Source organism: Notolabrus celidotus, chromosome 6, assembly GCF_009762535.1.
Source record: "Notolabrus celidotus isolate fNotCel1 chromosome 6, fNotCel1.pri, whole genome shotgun sequence".
Taxonomy (NCBI): domain Eukaryota; kingdom Metazoa; phylum Chordata; class Actinopteri; order Labriformes; family Labridae; genus Notolabrus; species Notolabrus celidotus.
Window position 1 is genome coordinate 24556304 of NC_048277.1, and position 15502 is coordinate 24571805.

General features: G+C 38.2%; 2 protein-coding genes across 2 annotated transcripts; both read right to left on the bottom strand.

The window, feature by feature from the left end:
* Window positions 1-947: 947 nt before the first annotated feature.
* Window positions 948-5530, bottom strand: LOC117814021 (cAMP-regulated phosphoprotein 19-like). Its single transcript, XM_034685128.1, has 3 exons — window positions 5315-5530; window positions 2188-2310; window positions 948-2089 (listed from the first exon to the last, which is right to left on the bottom strand). The coding sequence occupies exons 1-3, from the start codon at window positions 5357-5359 to the stop codon at window positions 1919-1921; spliced, it is 339 nt and encodes a 112-aa protein (XP_034541019.1). The 5' UTR covers window positions 5360-5530; the 3' UTR covers window positions 948-1918.
* A 2796-nt stretch (window positions 5531-8326) lies between these two features.
* Window positions 8327-13349, bottom strand: rsl24d1 (ribosomal L24 domain containing 1). The gene is made up of 6 exons (XM_034685126.1): window positions 13200-13349; window positions 10493-10606; window positions 10330-10402; window positions 10173-10236; window positions 9957-10042; window positions 8327-8691 (listed from the first exon to the last, which is right to left on the bottom strand). The coding sequence occupies exons 1-6, from the start codon at window positions 13278-13280 to the stop codon at window positions 8615-8617; spliced, it is 495 nt and encodes a 164-aa protein (XP_034541017.1). The 5' UTR covers window positions 13281-13349; the 3' UTR covers window positions 8327-8614.
* Window positions 13350-15502: the final 2153 nt, after the last annotated feature.

The window sequence follows — 15502 nt, forward strand, 5'->3', positions numbered from 1 at the left end:
CATATACATACATGCACATACACATATCTGCATATATATATGTACATATACACATGCATCTACATGCATACATGCTTACATGCATACATACATGCATACATGCATACATACATACATACATACATACATACATACATACATACATACATACATACATACATACATACATACATACAAGGGGCATAAGCTTCTACTTTTTCATATATTTTTACAGGCCAAAAACTTTACATTTATTGATATCCTGTCCTTGCTTTGAAAGATACCCATCTTTTTTCAAACTGCTTTTCATTTTTATTTATTCTAAAAGTTACTTTTTCTACCACACTGTCAAATTAATGCCATTGTGATCATAAGGAAGGATAGGACAACTTTTCAAGTTAATCAACTATTAATAGTACTTTTTACCCCAATAAAAATTGTAATGGGATGTTTAAGAAATGTTTCTTGAGCACTTTTGTACATTCAAAATTCCCTTATAATCAAGACCAGCAGTCCACATCACAAAGGGGTTATTAATGCTGTCTACAAATATTCTACTGTAACTGAGCAAGCTCGAAATTACAGTCCTGTCATATTTAAAAAATGGCATTAGATAGCCAAGACTTCAGAGACTGAATTAAAAAAAAATTTGAGTGACAATGTTACTTCTTATCTTAAACCTCACATATTTTGCAGCATCAATGAAAAAAAATATTATTTTGGACATTTAATTTCAGTCTGTTAATCCAGCCCATTGTCTTTTGTTCCCTTTTAATTATCCAGTACCTAGGTTTACCAATGTCTTTCTACAGCCGTTTTCAAAGTAGACTCAGTAACTTCCATTTGTGACTTAATCACATCACAGGAGAAACTTTAGGTGCTATTACTAAAGCATAGGGTTTTATTTGAAACCTGAGTTTTAAAATAAATGCAAAGACACACTCAATTAAATAAAGGGACTAATTAGATATTATACAAAACTATTTTATTTACAAAACAAATGGCACAGTGTGACTGCACAGTAAATGCACATGCACACCCAAGACATGTCAAGGGAGTTTATTTCCATAAAATCTTAAGTGATTTCAGTCAGTGACAGACATTTCAGGCAAAATTCACAACCAAGGTTCTTACTGAGGGAGCAAATATTGCTCAAGAGGAACAACGGTTTGTTACTTTTAAGGCCATTTTAAGAAGTCGGGATGAAATGGAGAACAGCAGCTAACCAATATCAATAATAAAATGAATTAAAATACAACTGGCTACAAAGTGTTTCGGTGGTCTAATCTCAGTCAAACAGTTGCAGTAAGAGAGGATGGGACACAAACGCTGCAGGATTAGGCAACAAAAAAAGCAGGATGACTTCAATTGACTTTTTAAACAGACATGCCTCCATCTGAGCAGGTTAATACTCGAAAGTGTCGAACTGAATGGTATATTTGTAAATTACACTTCTACTTCAAACACATCTATGTTAACCAAAGTCATGATTTCTCTGTCAATTGTCATTACTCTAGAGTATTTTCTGCCTTTGTAACTATAAGTAACATGGTGAACAAAGGTTTCTTTGTGGTGGTGACAAAAACATCTTCATTGCTCTTCAGCTGATGTTCAGACAGGCAATTTGCAAGGAGGAATTTATTCTGAAAGTGAAAAATCTTCTGTTAACAGGAAAGCACAAATGACCATTCATTTTAGTAATGTGATATAATGGTCAGGAAGTTATCACTAATTCAACATCTTCATCACCTTTGTTGTTAGACTGCACTCAAATGACAAGTCATAGCCTTACAGTTGCAAATACTTCAAGAATCTGGCTTGATACACAACTTGTTCTTAGAGAATACATACAAAAGTGAAATATAAACAATAACGTAAACAGCAGGTGGATGTGAGGTGAGGGTTGGAATGGTAAGAGAAAATAGTAAAGCTAAAACCATCAACCAGCCAGTTTGCTGGCCACAATTGAAGTTTTTCTTTGAGGCAGGTCCTGAGGGGTTGGGATGTGCCCTCCTGTGATTTCAGTCTTCTCCGTTGGTGCGGATGGCAACTGCTTATTCTTCATTTTCGCCTTGGCCATGTTGTAATCACCGGAGTCAAAGTACTTTTGCTGGATAAACCAAGAAAAAGCACATGATGTGAAATTGTTTATTTTTTAACTAGTGTTGTTTCTATGAGTAACTGGCAAAGTTAATGTATGAAACACACCCCCTTCTGAAGCCTTTTTCTGAGAAGATCTGAGCCTCCAGGCTTGGTTCCAATGTTAGGATACCTCGCCTTCAGCTTGGCTTCCTCTGCTTTCTCTGGGCTGATTACTTTGTCCTCCACTTCCTGTTGAAAGAGCACAGAGTTTATGTAATGCACATGAACCAATAATGTCCCTTTTCCACTTCACAGTTCCAGCTCGACTCGACTCTACTCTACTCTGTTTGGGTACCTTTTCCACCAGCCCGAGTACAGACTGACGGTGGGAGGGGTCTTCATAACACAGCTGCGCGAAACTGCGTTCACATCATTTTGAACGCGAAACAAACACAATAATCACAAACAATGGAGGACATGGAGGCAATGGTGTACCTTCTAACCCTAAACTCGTCAATGGACCACGGAGAAACATTGCGTGCAGACATTGTACAGTAGGGGAGAACGGGGTTGGTTGTCACACAGGTTGGTTGGCACACTCGTTACATCTCGCCACCAGAGGGCACTGTCTCTCAAATTGGGTAATGGACATTTCCAGAATTAGGATCAGAGCTCACCTACATAGTCTTCTCTGGAGTAAGACAGCTGAACTTGAGGTGAGAGGACTTTTTGTGTTTTTCATGTCAAATTGTAAATATTCAGCTCCTCAGAATTTTTTTTCCAGGCTTTTAAACGATGGGTTTATAACAAAACAAGTGTTACCCTTACAAAGTGTGAGGGGAAAGCTATAGTTTAGATTTGTATTAGCTAGCTAAGTAGTTGTTAGATAGTTGTTAGCCTTAATGCTAGCAAAAAATTCCAGTCGGGGTTGGTCGTCACATTCTCTTTGGGGTTGGTTGTCACATGTAACAACTAGTTGAGTAGGCCATTATTGTTAGGCCTATTTGTTTTGTTCTTTATGTTGTTATATAGGCTGGCCTAAAGATGTGTTTCCTGTTCATGTTCCTTGCTCATTTTATGTTAAAATGCATTAAGTTATGTAGGCCTATCACTTGTCAGTGCAATTAAACTTTCAAATTTAGTTCTGCCTTCTTGCCTTTTTTAAAAGATTTTTTCCATTGAAATACCATTGTGACAACCAACCCCATAGTGTGTGACAACCAACCCCATAGTGTGTGACAACCAACCCCATTGTGTGTGACAACCAACTCCATTGTGTGTGACAACCATCCCCGTGATGGGGTTGGTTGTCACAAAGTGTCAGAGTGTCTTTGATAATTAATTGCCTCTTTGTTACAATGAGTTGGAAAACGAGAGGGATACACATTTCAAGCCAACACCTTAAGCTTCAATTTAATGTAGGAATGACTATTGAAAGATGTTTTGATTATGAGCAATCATCAAAACAGTAAAACGTGTGACAACCAACCCTGTTCTCCCCTACTGATATTGTTTTTTAAAAATGGCGGGGTTGATTCCAATGTTGGGCGTCGCGCTCATGACTCTTCGGTGATGACATTCTCTGACCAATCAGTGGCCGGCAGTCCGTCGACGTCACCTTTTAGTATCGGCTCAGCTCGCTTGGAACCAGAGCAGAGCAGGTATGAAAAACTGGTATCTGACACAAGTACCGCACCCGTGGAAACACAACACAAACCAAGTAGAGTCGAATAGGGTAGGGCTAAGACGGGCCGCTGGAAAAAGGCCATTAGATTATTTGGTTTGAATTAAAAAAAACAGTGTAGTGAAGATTATATTCTAGTGCTGGGCGATACCACACTTTTATGATTCAATACCATACTGAATACTTTTTTGGCATTTTTTTTCAATACCCCATACCGATGCCAATACTTTCAGTGATTTAAAAATAATAATAAAATGCAACGCTTGAAAGACAACTCTTTCTCATAGACGTTATTATGTTATCACTGTTTTGAAAGTCTTTGTTTGTTTGGTGCCATGTGTTTGTGACAATTTTGTTTTTGTTTCCATTATTTGTAGTTTAATGCTACTTAATCGCTTATTTGCTCAGATACTTAGCTTATTTTTCATTTTCATTCTTGATTTTTATAATTGGCTGCTATTGCATCTTTGTTTTATGGATAATGTGTGATTTTAAATAATTGTTTTCCTCGTTTTTGTTTTGTTGTGTGGACCCCAGGAAGACTAGCAGCCACAATGTGGAAGCTAATGGGGATTATTATTTTAATCATTATTTTCTAAACCATTGTTTTAACATGTATTTGTTTATCTTATTTATTTCTTGTGTTCATCTGATCTTGTTAACTCTACCTTATTTTTAACTTTTCTTTCCACCCGTACTTATTTTTATTAATTTTACTGTACAGATTTTCTTTTATTCTTTAAGTATTTCCTTTTTTAAATCATGCCTTTTATAATTTTCCATTGCTGTTGTTTTCTTACTGTCTGTTACTCTGTGAAGCACTTTGGGCTATATGTTTTTCTGTATGAAAAGGTGCTATATAAATAGAGTTGAGTTTAGTTAAGTTAATAAATAAATTAATACAGAAACTCCCATGACAAATACTGTTAATTTAACATGTAACAACTTTAATATGCAAATCCTTTGGTGGCCTTCTTTTAAACAATGAATTGAATTTAGAAAAAGACAAATAATTAACATCCTTTATTTAAATACTCTGAACAGCCTCTTCTGTACAAAACTAGTAAGTTACCCTAAAAGAATCAGAAGTGACGCATGCGCTTTTACTTCGCATTTATTAATAAGTATCGACATTTTATTAGATTAATCGATACTCAAATGAGTAGTGTGTGAGAATCGATATATCGATACCACAGAATCGATACACCCACCACTACTATATTCAACATTATCATTAAATATTTGTATTAAATATTATGTAGGCTCTGCCACGAGTTAAAACTCCAGCTGGTGTTTGTCTAGCATCCTTATGCTTTGGCACACTTCGTTCTCAGCAGATTATTACACGACTTTAGCAACTAACCTTTTCCTCCTTAAGCAGCGGGATTTCCTTTTTTCATTTACATTTATCTAAAAACCCTGGGAGTTGTTTTTTTCAGTGGTAGCCTCGCTGCTGACATTAGCTCGTGGCTGCTACCTGCTAACTAGCTCGCTGCTAATTCACGACACTCGAAGCGGCAGCAGCTTTACTTGTTATATTTATATTTATAATTCGTCCTACTGTTTTACCTGCATTTCTTCAGACGGTTTCGTTCCTTCAACCTCTTCGGACATGGTTGTATTGTATCCCTGCTATGTACACAAAAGTGTGGCTGTATTTGTCTAAGGAGCTCTTCCGAAAGATGAGAGGTGGTTCTGCTGGAAACGACTAGGCGGGCGAGAGGAGCAGGAGCGTCAGCATGCAGCCTGTCCAGCAACAGGCCGGTGAATCGATGCCAGAGAGGCAGATCATGGGACAGAGAGAGCCTGGGATCATCACATGGACAGCTTTATTATTTAAGTCAAAGTATAGATACTCTTTGTCAACAAAAGAGAGAGAAGATTTTATTTTGTTTTGTAAAACAAAATAAAATCAAAATAAAATAAAATATGGCAACTATTACAGATATATACACACTATGTACACTTCTATCTGATAAATAGATAAGGTAAGTTATTGCACGATAAAAATTGCACCAGGTTATTTGAAAACAAACATACACAGTAGAACATTGCGATTCCAATGGATACAGTAGTTATTTGTGAATGTGCCAAGTCACATAGTAACTTCCATGTAGTGGAATGAAAGATTACTTGAGTTAAAGTACTGAAGTACTTGCTTTAAAATTATTTAAGTATTCAAATTACTTCTTAAAAAATCGTAAAACGTTGTATTTTCAAAACACATAAGTGCAGTCAAGAAAACACAGAAGTACATTCTGTTACATTATGTCCATCCATCCATCTTCTTCCACTTATCCGGGTCCGGGTCGCGGGGGCAGCAGCCTCAGCAGGGAAGCCCAGACACTCCTCTCCCCGGCCACTTCCACCAGCTCTTCTGGGAGGATACCGCGGCACTCCCAGGCCAGCTGAGAGACATAGTCTCGCCAGCGTGTCCTAGGCCTTCCCCGTGGCCTCCTCTCAGACGGACATGCCCGAAACACCACCCAAGGGAGACGTCCGGGAGGCATCCTGACCAGATGCCCGAACCACCTCATCTGGCTCCTCTCGATCCGGAGGCTCTACTTTGAGCCTCTCCTGGATGTCTGAGCTCCTGACCCTATCTCTAAGGCTGAGCCCAGCCACCCTGCGGAGAAAGCTCATTTCAGCCACTTGTATTCACGATCTCGTTCTTCCGGTCACTACCCACAGCTCGTGACCATGAGGGTCGGAACGTAGATTGACCAGTAAATTGAGAGCTTTGCCTTCTGGCTCAGCTCCCTCTTCACCACAACAGACCGGTACAGCGTCCGCATCATGCAGACGCCACCCCGATCCGTCTGTCAATCTTGCGCTCCCTCTTCCCCTCATTCGTGAACAAGACCACAAGATACTTGATCTCCTCCACCTGGGGCAAAGACTCCCCTCCGCCCCGGAGAGAGCAAGCCACCCTGATCCGGCTGAGCACCATGGCCTCAGACTTGGAGGTGCTGATCCTCATCCCCGCTGCTTCACACTCGGCTGCAAACCGTCCCAGTGCGAGCTGGAGGTCACTGTTCGATGAAGCCAATAGGACGACATCATCTGCAAAGAGCAGAGATGGAATCCCAAGGCCACCGAACCGGACACCCTCCGCGACTTGGCTGCGCCTAGAAATCCTGTCCATAAAAGTTATGAACAGAACCGGTGACAAAGGGCAGCCCTGGCGGAGTCCAACCCCCACTGGGAACGAATTTGACTGACTTGATATGTATTTTTGTGCAAAAGGGAAAAAAATGAAAATTTTCTTCCTGCCGAAGACACTTACTTCAGAAGGGCTCGTTTATAACACACTTGACATTAAGCTACAACTTGCCATATTTTATTCTATTCTATTTTACCTTTGTCGTTGTTATCATTATTGTTTTTATATTTTTTAACTATGTTAGTACATCGTTGTATTCCCCTGTCCTGTGTTGTAAGCGGCTGTAACAAAAGAATTTTCCCCAATGGGGGACCAATAAAGTATATCTTATAGCTTATCTTAAGGTGCATGATTCATACTATAAATTAAAATTGTCTTTATGCAATGTGGAAAGGTGCACCTCAAAGTGAATACAGTTTAAGGGTTTATCACAAAACTCAACATGTGACATGAGGTTATTAAGGGCCATTTAGTAGAATAGTGTCTGTGTAGACAGAGCCTGGCTCTGTCATTTGGTCTGTGGTGATCACCAAGGGTCATGTAACAGGTTATTTTACTTATCAGGTGGCCAGAAGTATGTGATTAGGGTGCAATTAGAGAAGTTTCTTCACACTGCATTTAGGGATGCACCGATCCTACTTTTTAGGTCCCGATATCGATACCTGGGCTTTGGTATCTGTTGATACTGATACTAGCCAATCCGATCCTGGTATTGATTTAACTATCTCTATTCCTTAATGTGAGGATAAAATCATGTTCTGGCAACTTCAGGCTTTTCTGACTTGATGGTGAACTGTACCTGGGTTCCAAGTACTAAACCAGAGGCTGGAATCCCTTAATTTCAAGGATCCGGAACAATTAAATCCAATAACCTGTCAGTTTTTCCACACTTTGAATCCATTAAACGAAGGTTTCTTGCTTCTTTGCAGTCGGCCACAGCTGACGTAAACTTCCTCCTTTGGGCTTCCACTATACTTTTCAGCGTGACTGCCATCCGTCAAAACATTACCGCTGCACATGTTGCAAGTTTCCTGCATAGTTGTTAGCAAAAGAGGCGTGACATGCATCTAAACTGCAGAGCCTCTGTAGTTATCCTCCATCATGCTCCACCGGCAAAAATGCACAGACCATCCGGCGCTGATGACGTAGGAGTCGCACATGGCTGTTGTAAACACAGAAAAGCATAGAACTGAGATGAATATGGCCATTTGCCATATGGATCGGCACAATATATCGGCCCCTTGTCACCAAAATCCGATCTAGCTTTTTGAGCCCGATCTAGCCGATATCCGATACCAGGATCGGATCGCATCCCTAATTGCATTTATCATAATTTCTCACACAGCATGATCAACCCTAAATACTAATTGAGGTGAGGTTTTAGCACTTTAAAGACCAAAGTAATAAAGAAGACCAAATCACAAAAAGGGTTTTATTCTTGTCCATTTTCTGCACTCTTATACAATATACAATGCAACCGAATGAAGTGATGTCTTTACAGCCCCAGCTATTATAAATTTAGTGGGATATGTGTGGCTTATGTTTCTCACAGATCTTTCTCGTCATACAGTCATCTTAAGCTGAATGCATTCATGTGTCTGTAATCAGCCAACCGGAAACCTGATGCCAAAACAGAAGTATAAAATAAAACACGATAAACTTGCTCACAAGTTTTAACACAGAACAGAAGATCCTTGTTCAGAAGATCAGTTATCTTCATCCCCCATTTCCACGTCCTCTTGTAACTTCTGCACCATTTTGGCTTCCATTTGTTTTGCTTTTCCTGTAAACACAACACAGTTTGAAGATGAAATCATGGATTAAAAAAGAGAATTCATTTAAGAGTATAATATTTGTTCCCGTTACTGGATTTTATTTTGTATGATCAAGAACATCGATAATCATTATATGTAAGAGTAAAAAAATGGAGAGAAACCAGATGGGTAGAACTTATTTTAACTGATCATCATGTTATTACATGTTATTACACTCTATTTCAAGTTAAGCTGTAAAGTTGGTAATCACCCGCTCCAGTCACACTGTTATTTGTCGTGTGTAGGGATGGGTACCGAATTCGGTACTTTTATAGGTACCGACCGAATTCCGTTGGTACTACTGAGTACCGATTCACGTAAAATCAAACAGTACCATGTTTTGGTACCGAAAGAGCAATTAGACGCCACGAGCACGTGTCAGCTAATATATCTAATCACCCATATAATCCTGTTTCTGTTCATTTCATGTTGAAGACATTTATATGTATATATGTAAACAGTTGGATGTTGCTTTGATATACTTGTTAAAGTTTATATATTGAGAAATAAATATGTTAACTAATTTTGATATTTTTTTATTAAACAAATTAACATTTATTACCATGTAAACACAAAAAAGTACTGAAAATTGGTACCGCTGAGTACCGATAGCGATTCCCAGGTACCGGGTATTGGAACCGTATCGGTTCAAATGTGAAAAGGTACCCATCCCTACGAGTGTGTGCATAAAAATGTGTCAAAATTACATTTCCTAAAACATGTTTAAAGAACATTCTCTGTAACATTTTTATGTGGTGACCAAGAGGCAACCTCTAGTCTAAAAATATGAGTCAATACGGAAGTGTTAAAAGCTGCAGTTCATCGAGGATCCGCTTGAGGCTGGCTCCGGAAGTACCGGAAGTCACATACACATGAATAGTAAAAAGACGATCTTTGCAGCAGAAATAAACATGTTTACAGCCTGGTACAAAAGATGAGAGTAGTCTGGATAGCTCATTTCTCGATGTACTCGATGAATTTTTTTCTAACGCGGCAATTTTTGAAGATATTGAGATTAGTAGTCTTCCAATGAGAGGCCTAGCTGCCTTGATTGACAGGTGGGAACACTAGCTGTTGGCTAGGAGGCTCAAAGCCCGCCTCTTTACGTCACACTGGCTCGACAGAAGCAATATGGCTGCCCCTGCCGATTGGCTTCAAAACAGCGTTCAGAGACAGATGGGTGACGTCACGGATACTACGTCCATATTTCATACAGTCTATGTAGGTGACTTACCGGCATGTGGCGCTTTGATAAGATGGATATTTTTCTTCACTTCGACGATGGCCTCCTCCTTCTCCAACTGTTTGCCCTTCTTTAATCTATAAGATTGAGAGACAACATTAAAAAAGGTGAGAACAAAAATTTACCAGAATCCCAAACCGTACTTATCTAGCAGAAAAAAAAAAAGAAATAGCAAAAGCAAAAAGATACAACCAATTGAAAACAAACCTGTTCATGATAAATCTGGCCTGTCGTTTCTGCTTGATCTCCTCCACCCTCTTCATTGCTTCCACTGTGGAATTTTAAAGTGACACATAACTCGTCAGTTCAAAATTAAACGACAAAGCATTTTCGAATTGAGGAAAAGTGAAACATAAATGTATACCTGTCTTGTCCCAGAGCAGCCTGTTATATTTAACAGGGGTGTTTCTGCGTTTCTCAAACTCTAAAGCGTTGTCCTGAAAGAAAGGATATGTATTTTTTTTTTTAATGGCCAGACACTTAAAAAGGTTTTTGACATAAATATTTCTCTACAGATATTTACTTACCACTGTCAATTCCTTTCCTGAGGCCTTTCTGAATGCTTTGGTCCATCGGGTCTTTCTGGGGTTACGCTTCTTCTTGAAGTTTTTGTGGCATTTTGATCTGCAGAACCTGAATGACTAATAAAAAGAGAGAAAGAGAGAAAGCAAATTCACTCAAGGGAAAACAAAAGGAGCATGAAAGCCTTTGAACAGGTTGATGGGTTCACACAATTACCAGAATTTGAGACTTGGTTCTTCCCAGTTGTTGGGAAAACTTTAAATATTTAGCCTTTAGAATCTCACACTACATTTTGTGTGCAGATTACTGCACATGCGCACTGAAAACACACAGTGTTCTCAGATCACAAGAAGCTAAACTAGTGGAGCTGCCTGCATGGTTGAGGTTAAGGAATGAGTGAACAAACAGCACCAGGAGACAAAACACACACACACCGCCAGCCTCTAAATCAACGTTGTTAGATTGAATCTCTAGATGTTGATCATCCTCACTTGCATGGAGATGGTTTGGCTTTGAAAATATACAGATGTTGCTCGAATTACACTAATTGTATGTAGATAGACAACTACATTGCTTCTGTAAATTAACCACTGCACAGAATATAAAGAGCATGAAAAGCTTCAAGAATCAGAGGTCTACCATAATCGACCAGTTAATGGAATAATGAATAATATATTTTGCTTTTAGTTGCTTTAACCCAAACATTTACCTTATATGTTTTCTATTTTAATAACTACCAATGGCCGGACAGAAATCCCCATGTGGTAATATTTTACTGAGCCAAACATTTATTTCTAGTTTTATTTAATACAATATTTATTAAAGTTCAGCAATTTTGTTTCTCATTTTAAAGTAGTTGTATTTTATAAAATGCAAAAAAACGAAACAAAATCGGCCGAGCTGCTCTCTAGTCATCGACATCAACCGGTGATAAACCATATCGGATAAAGTTTGCAACAATTAACAAGAATGAGCTCCTACAATACATATTTTTTTTAATAATCATGTTTTGAGGAATGCAAAATAACAGTTGGTCCATGTTTCCTTTGTGTAAAGAGGAACTGCACAGTAGAAATAATAATGTGTCTGAAAGTGTTGGTATAGATTAGTCAAAGGACTGTTGTGACATAATGTGTCCACCAGAGGGAGCTGACAGAGAGGAGACTGGCTTCATTTCGACTCTAAATGCCTCACTCAAAACCTCATTATGGTAGTCACAATCCCTCCAGATTATTTGATCATGTATTGTTATCAACAATATCTGCAATGTGTTTGAATAAGATATTATTTTTAATAAATTTGGAAATAACATATCCTCAGTGTTGACCGCTATATTTTACAGAGATGATAAATATCTAATTTATCCCTAATTTACTTTTGAAATTTCACCATTTAAATTCCACTTTTTACAGAACTAACCTAGACATGATATATAGTCGACCAGAGGTAATGTTCATGGTTCAAATCACAACACACACTGATCTGATCAATCCTCATCGTGGCTGTCAGAGCTGGTCTCTCATGATGCAAAATATGGAGATGACAATAGTTAGACATTTTTAACCTTCCTCTTGTGATAGGGTCTGCGCCGACCCGTTTTTAGGTTTTAAATGCATAAAAGAACCACATAGATGTGTATATTGCATCAAGGCTTTTTGACTTTGTCAGGAACCACTATTTCAACAAAATACAACTTTTTTTCCCCCATTAAATCATAAAATGTTCTGGCTGAAATAATTATAAAGTAATAATTAGAGCCACAACTGAAATCATAAGTGCACTGACAGCCAGCTCCTCTCCCAATCATGTGAGCTTTAGGGGATTCTCATTTTGCGTTGTTTTCAGTATACCTGCACAAAAACAAAACAAACACGGGCAAATCCAGACATGTGAGGTCAATTCACTAATTTTAGTGGTCACGATGAGTGCATTAAACCGCAAATAATGGAAACAAAAACAAAGTTGTCAAACACATGGCACCAAAAATTAATAAAACAAAGACTTTCAAAACAGTGATTACATAATAACGTCTGGGGAATTCATCAGCATTTGTTTAAGTGACGGTTCATTTTACCATTTTATTAAATTGAAATCAGGAGGTATACTGACAAAAAAAAGGTCCAAAGACCCACACCAATAATATTAAAACCAATATTTTTATGGATGAGGAAGCCTAACGTGGTAACCAAGAGATGAGAAACTAACTGGATGATAATTGTTTTTGGTGTATCTTACAGCTGATTTAAGACACGATTTAACATATGAGATTGTAACAGAAAGTTAACACAGGAGGAAGGTTAAAGAAGAAAAAAAGTTTGAAGAAAATCGCCTACACGCCCTCTGTAATCTTTTTAAATAATGTCCTGGTTGTTGTTTCTCGTCGGACCCTTTAGGGGGCGCACTTACTCTACAAGGTAAAAACGAGGCCCGTCTGAGTTAAATGTCCGGGTTATTATCTAAATGATTTTTAGAATAACAGGGCAAAACTAACATTCATAGAATGGTCAAGTTGTATCCTTTTCTTTGTAGCCTCCATGTTTTAAAAACCCTGATGAATAAGTTCAGCCTGTCTGTTCTTCAAACTCTCTCTTTAACCCACGTGAGTGAGGACAGCACGTTTTTAGCCAGCATGCTAACAGACCAACACTGACAGTCAAACTGGACTTTCTGTTGAAGCTACATTATAATTCAGGCAGAAATGCTGTGACATACCTTACAGTCGTTCCGTACAAACATGACTCCATGACCAGGGTACACTGGTCCCGAGCAGAAATAACATTTTTCTATCCGCATGTTCACAGCTGAGGTGCTGAGAGCAGCGACCGACAAAAACAAGACCGCCCCGGTTCTTCTTCTTCGGATTTAGTCCTGCTGACGGACGAGTGTGATGGTTCTACTGCCCCCTGCTGGATCTTCTATTAAACATGTGGAAGTTTCAACTTTGATGATGGCAATAGCAATTTTATTTATAAAGCACATTTCATGACACTTAAGTTCGAAGTGCTTTACATGGAGAATTAAAAACACAAAAAAAAATTTCCCCCAGGCTGTCACTCTGATGAACACTTAAACATGACAGTGTCATACCTGTCAGATAAATACTCTCTGTAAATATACAATGTAATATTTTATTTATTTTATTATTTAACATTCACCTACATATACTTTTTTTTAAAAATCTAAAACTACCTCTACTACTCACCACTGCACTATTGTCATATTATTTTAGTCTGTACATATTTGTCATGCCTATTTGTTGTTCTTTATATTTATAGCTGATGTTATTGTTATTATTATTATATTTTTATTTTTATTATATTTTTGTGTTCATTTGTATGCCTTATCCTTATGCCTTGTACATAGAGAGCACAGTTTACCAAAGTCAAATTCCTTGTGTGTTCAAGCATACCTGCCCAATAAAGTTGATTCTGATTCTGATTCTGAAATAGATTAAATAAAAACAGAAAACAATAGATACACCCAACATACATCAGACACAGCAATCAAACAAACAGCAATTGTTGCTGCACATGCATCCAGTCACAACAGTCATTATATCATTCATACGCTTGAGAAAATAAATATGTTTTTGAGTCTTTTTTTTAAAGTGGAGACAGTTGTTAATATGGATTTTTGGTCAGCAGGCAGTTTGTTCTTCAAAAAAGATGGACCACAGTAACTAAAGGCCCCTTCACCGGACTTTGATTTGACTCTGGGTACATTTAAAAGACTTCCACCTGCTGACCTAAGGATCCTGGTCAGGTTATACACTGTGAGCAAGTCAGAGATGTACTGGGGAGCTGAACTATTGAGTGCTTTATGGACTAATAATATGATTTTGAAAGTGACTCTGTATTTAATGGGGAGCCAGTGTAGTGTTTTGAGAATTGGGGGGATTTGATCAAATGTTCTTGTATGTGTCAGGATTCTAGCTGCTGTGTTCTGGATGAGTTGGAGCCGTCCTATGGGTTGTTTGGATAGACCTGTGTACAGTGCGTTGCAACAATCTAACCGGGTTGATTGAATGAGTGGACTAATTTCTCAGCATCGGTTTGGGATATGATGATGGATTTCTTCCCTTCTTGCACGGGATTTGGACACTCTTTGGACACTTTATCATGGCCCAAAGTTTTTATTTTATTTTAAATCTATTAATAAGACATTATGAAATAAATAAATAAACAATCTAATTCATTGAAAAAAATACATATTCTCATCCGAATTGACCTTTTTTTTCTCAAGTGCTTGGTAGGCTGTTCAGTGGTTCAGGTTCAGATTGAGGTTACTTTATTTGTATCCGTAGGTAAACTTGTTTTGCAGCCAGTGAGATGTTAGGTCAATACAGAGTTAGAAGGCAGATGTCAGACAGAACAAACTACTTAATGTGCAAAACATACAAAAATATCCTGAAACTAATCTAACAATAAAAATGGTAAAATTAAAAGACATGATAAAATGATAAAAGTGCTAAAGGTTCCATTTAAAACGCATACCAGAAAACAGTCAACCAATAAAAACTACATAATCACGTGAATAAATAAGAAAATCTGGGCTCAAGTCTTAAAATTGGAGGTTGACTGTGTGAGAAAATAAATGCTATTGCTTGTTCAGCTCAGTAACAGCAGCAGGAACAAAGCTTTTCTTGTGACGCTGTGTCCTGCATCTTGGGACCAAAAACCGTCGTCCAGAGTGAAGAAGCTGGAAATCATCACTGTGCAGAGGGTGTGAGGCATTATTAAAAACAGAGGTGGCTATCTGCTGTACCTGATTAGTGTACAGCCTGCAGCTCACCAATCAACTTGCTTGACCATTTAACAATTTGGTTTATTGAATTCCTTTCCTTTAGAGAGATTTGGCCAAACCATGAGACTAAAGAAAAGGACACAACAGATTCAATTAAAGCACAGTAAAACATGGTGGTGTTTTGTAGGTTACATAGTGGGCTTTTTACAAATCTTTGCCAATTTGTTTTTCAGCCAACCATATTGAGAGGGACAGTGAAAAAAACAGAGGTA

What these genes read in the sequence shown, in the direction of transcription:
- LOC117814021 (XM_034685128.1), bottom strand. Translation starts at nt 5,359, where the DNA reads ATGTCCGAAGAGGTTGAAGGAACGAAACCGTCTGAAGAAATGCAG. An exon ending in AACCGTCTGAAGAAATGCAG is followed by an intron (nt 2,311 to 5,314) that starts GTAAAACAGTAG and finishes CTCTTTCAACAG; the next exon opens with GAAGTGGAGGACAAAGTAAT. An exon ending in GAAAAAGGCTTCAGAAGGGG is followed by an intron (nt 2,090 to 2,187) that starts GTGTGTTTCATA and finishes TGGTTTATCCAG; the next exon opens with CAAAAGTACTTTGACTCCGG.
- rsl24d1 (XM_034685126.1), bottom strand. Translation starts at nt 13,280, where the DNA reads ATGCGGATAGAAAAATGTTATTTCTGCTCGGGACCAGTGTACCCTGGT. An exon ending in TTGTACGGAACGACTGTAAG is followed by an intron (nt 10,607 to 13,199) that starts GTATGTCACAGC and finishes TCTTTTTATTAG; the next exon opens with TCATTCAGGTTCTGCAGATC. An exon ending in GCTGCTCTGGGACAAGACAG is followed by an intron (nt 10,237 to 10,329) that starts GTATACATTTAT and finishes AAAATTCCACAG; the next exon opens with TGGAAGCAATGAAGAGGGTG.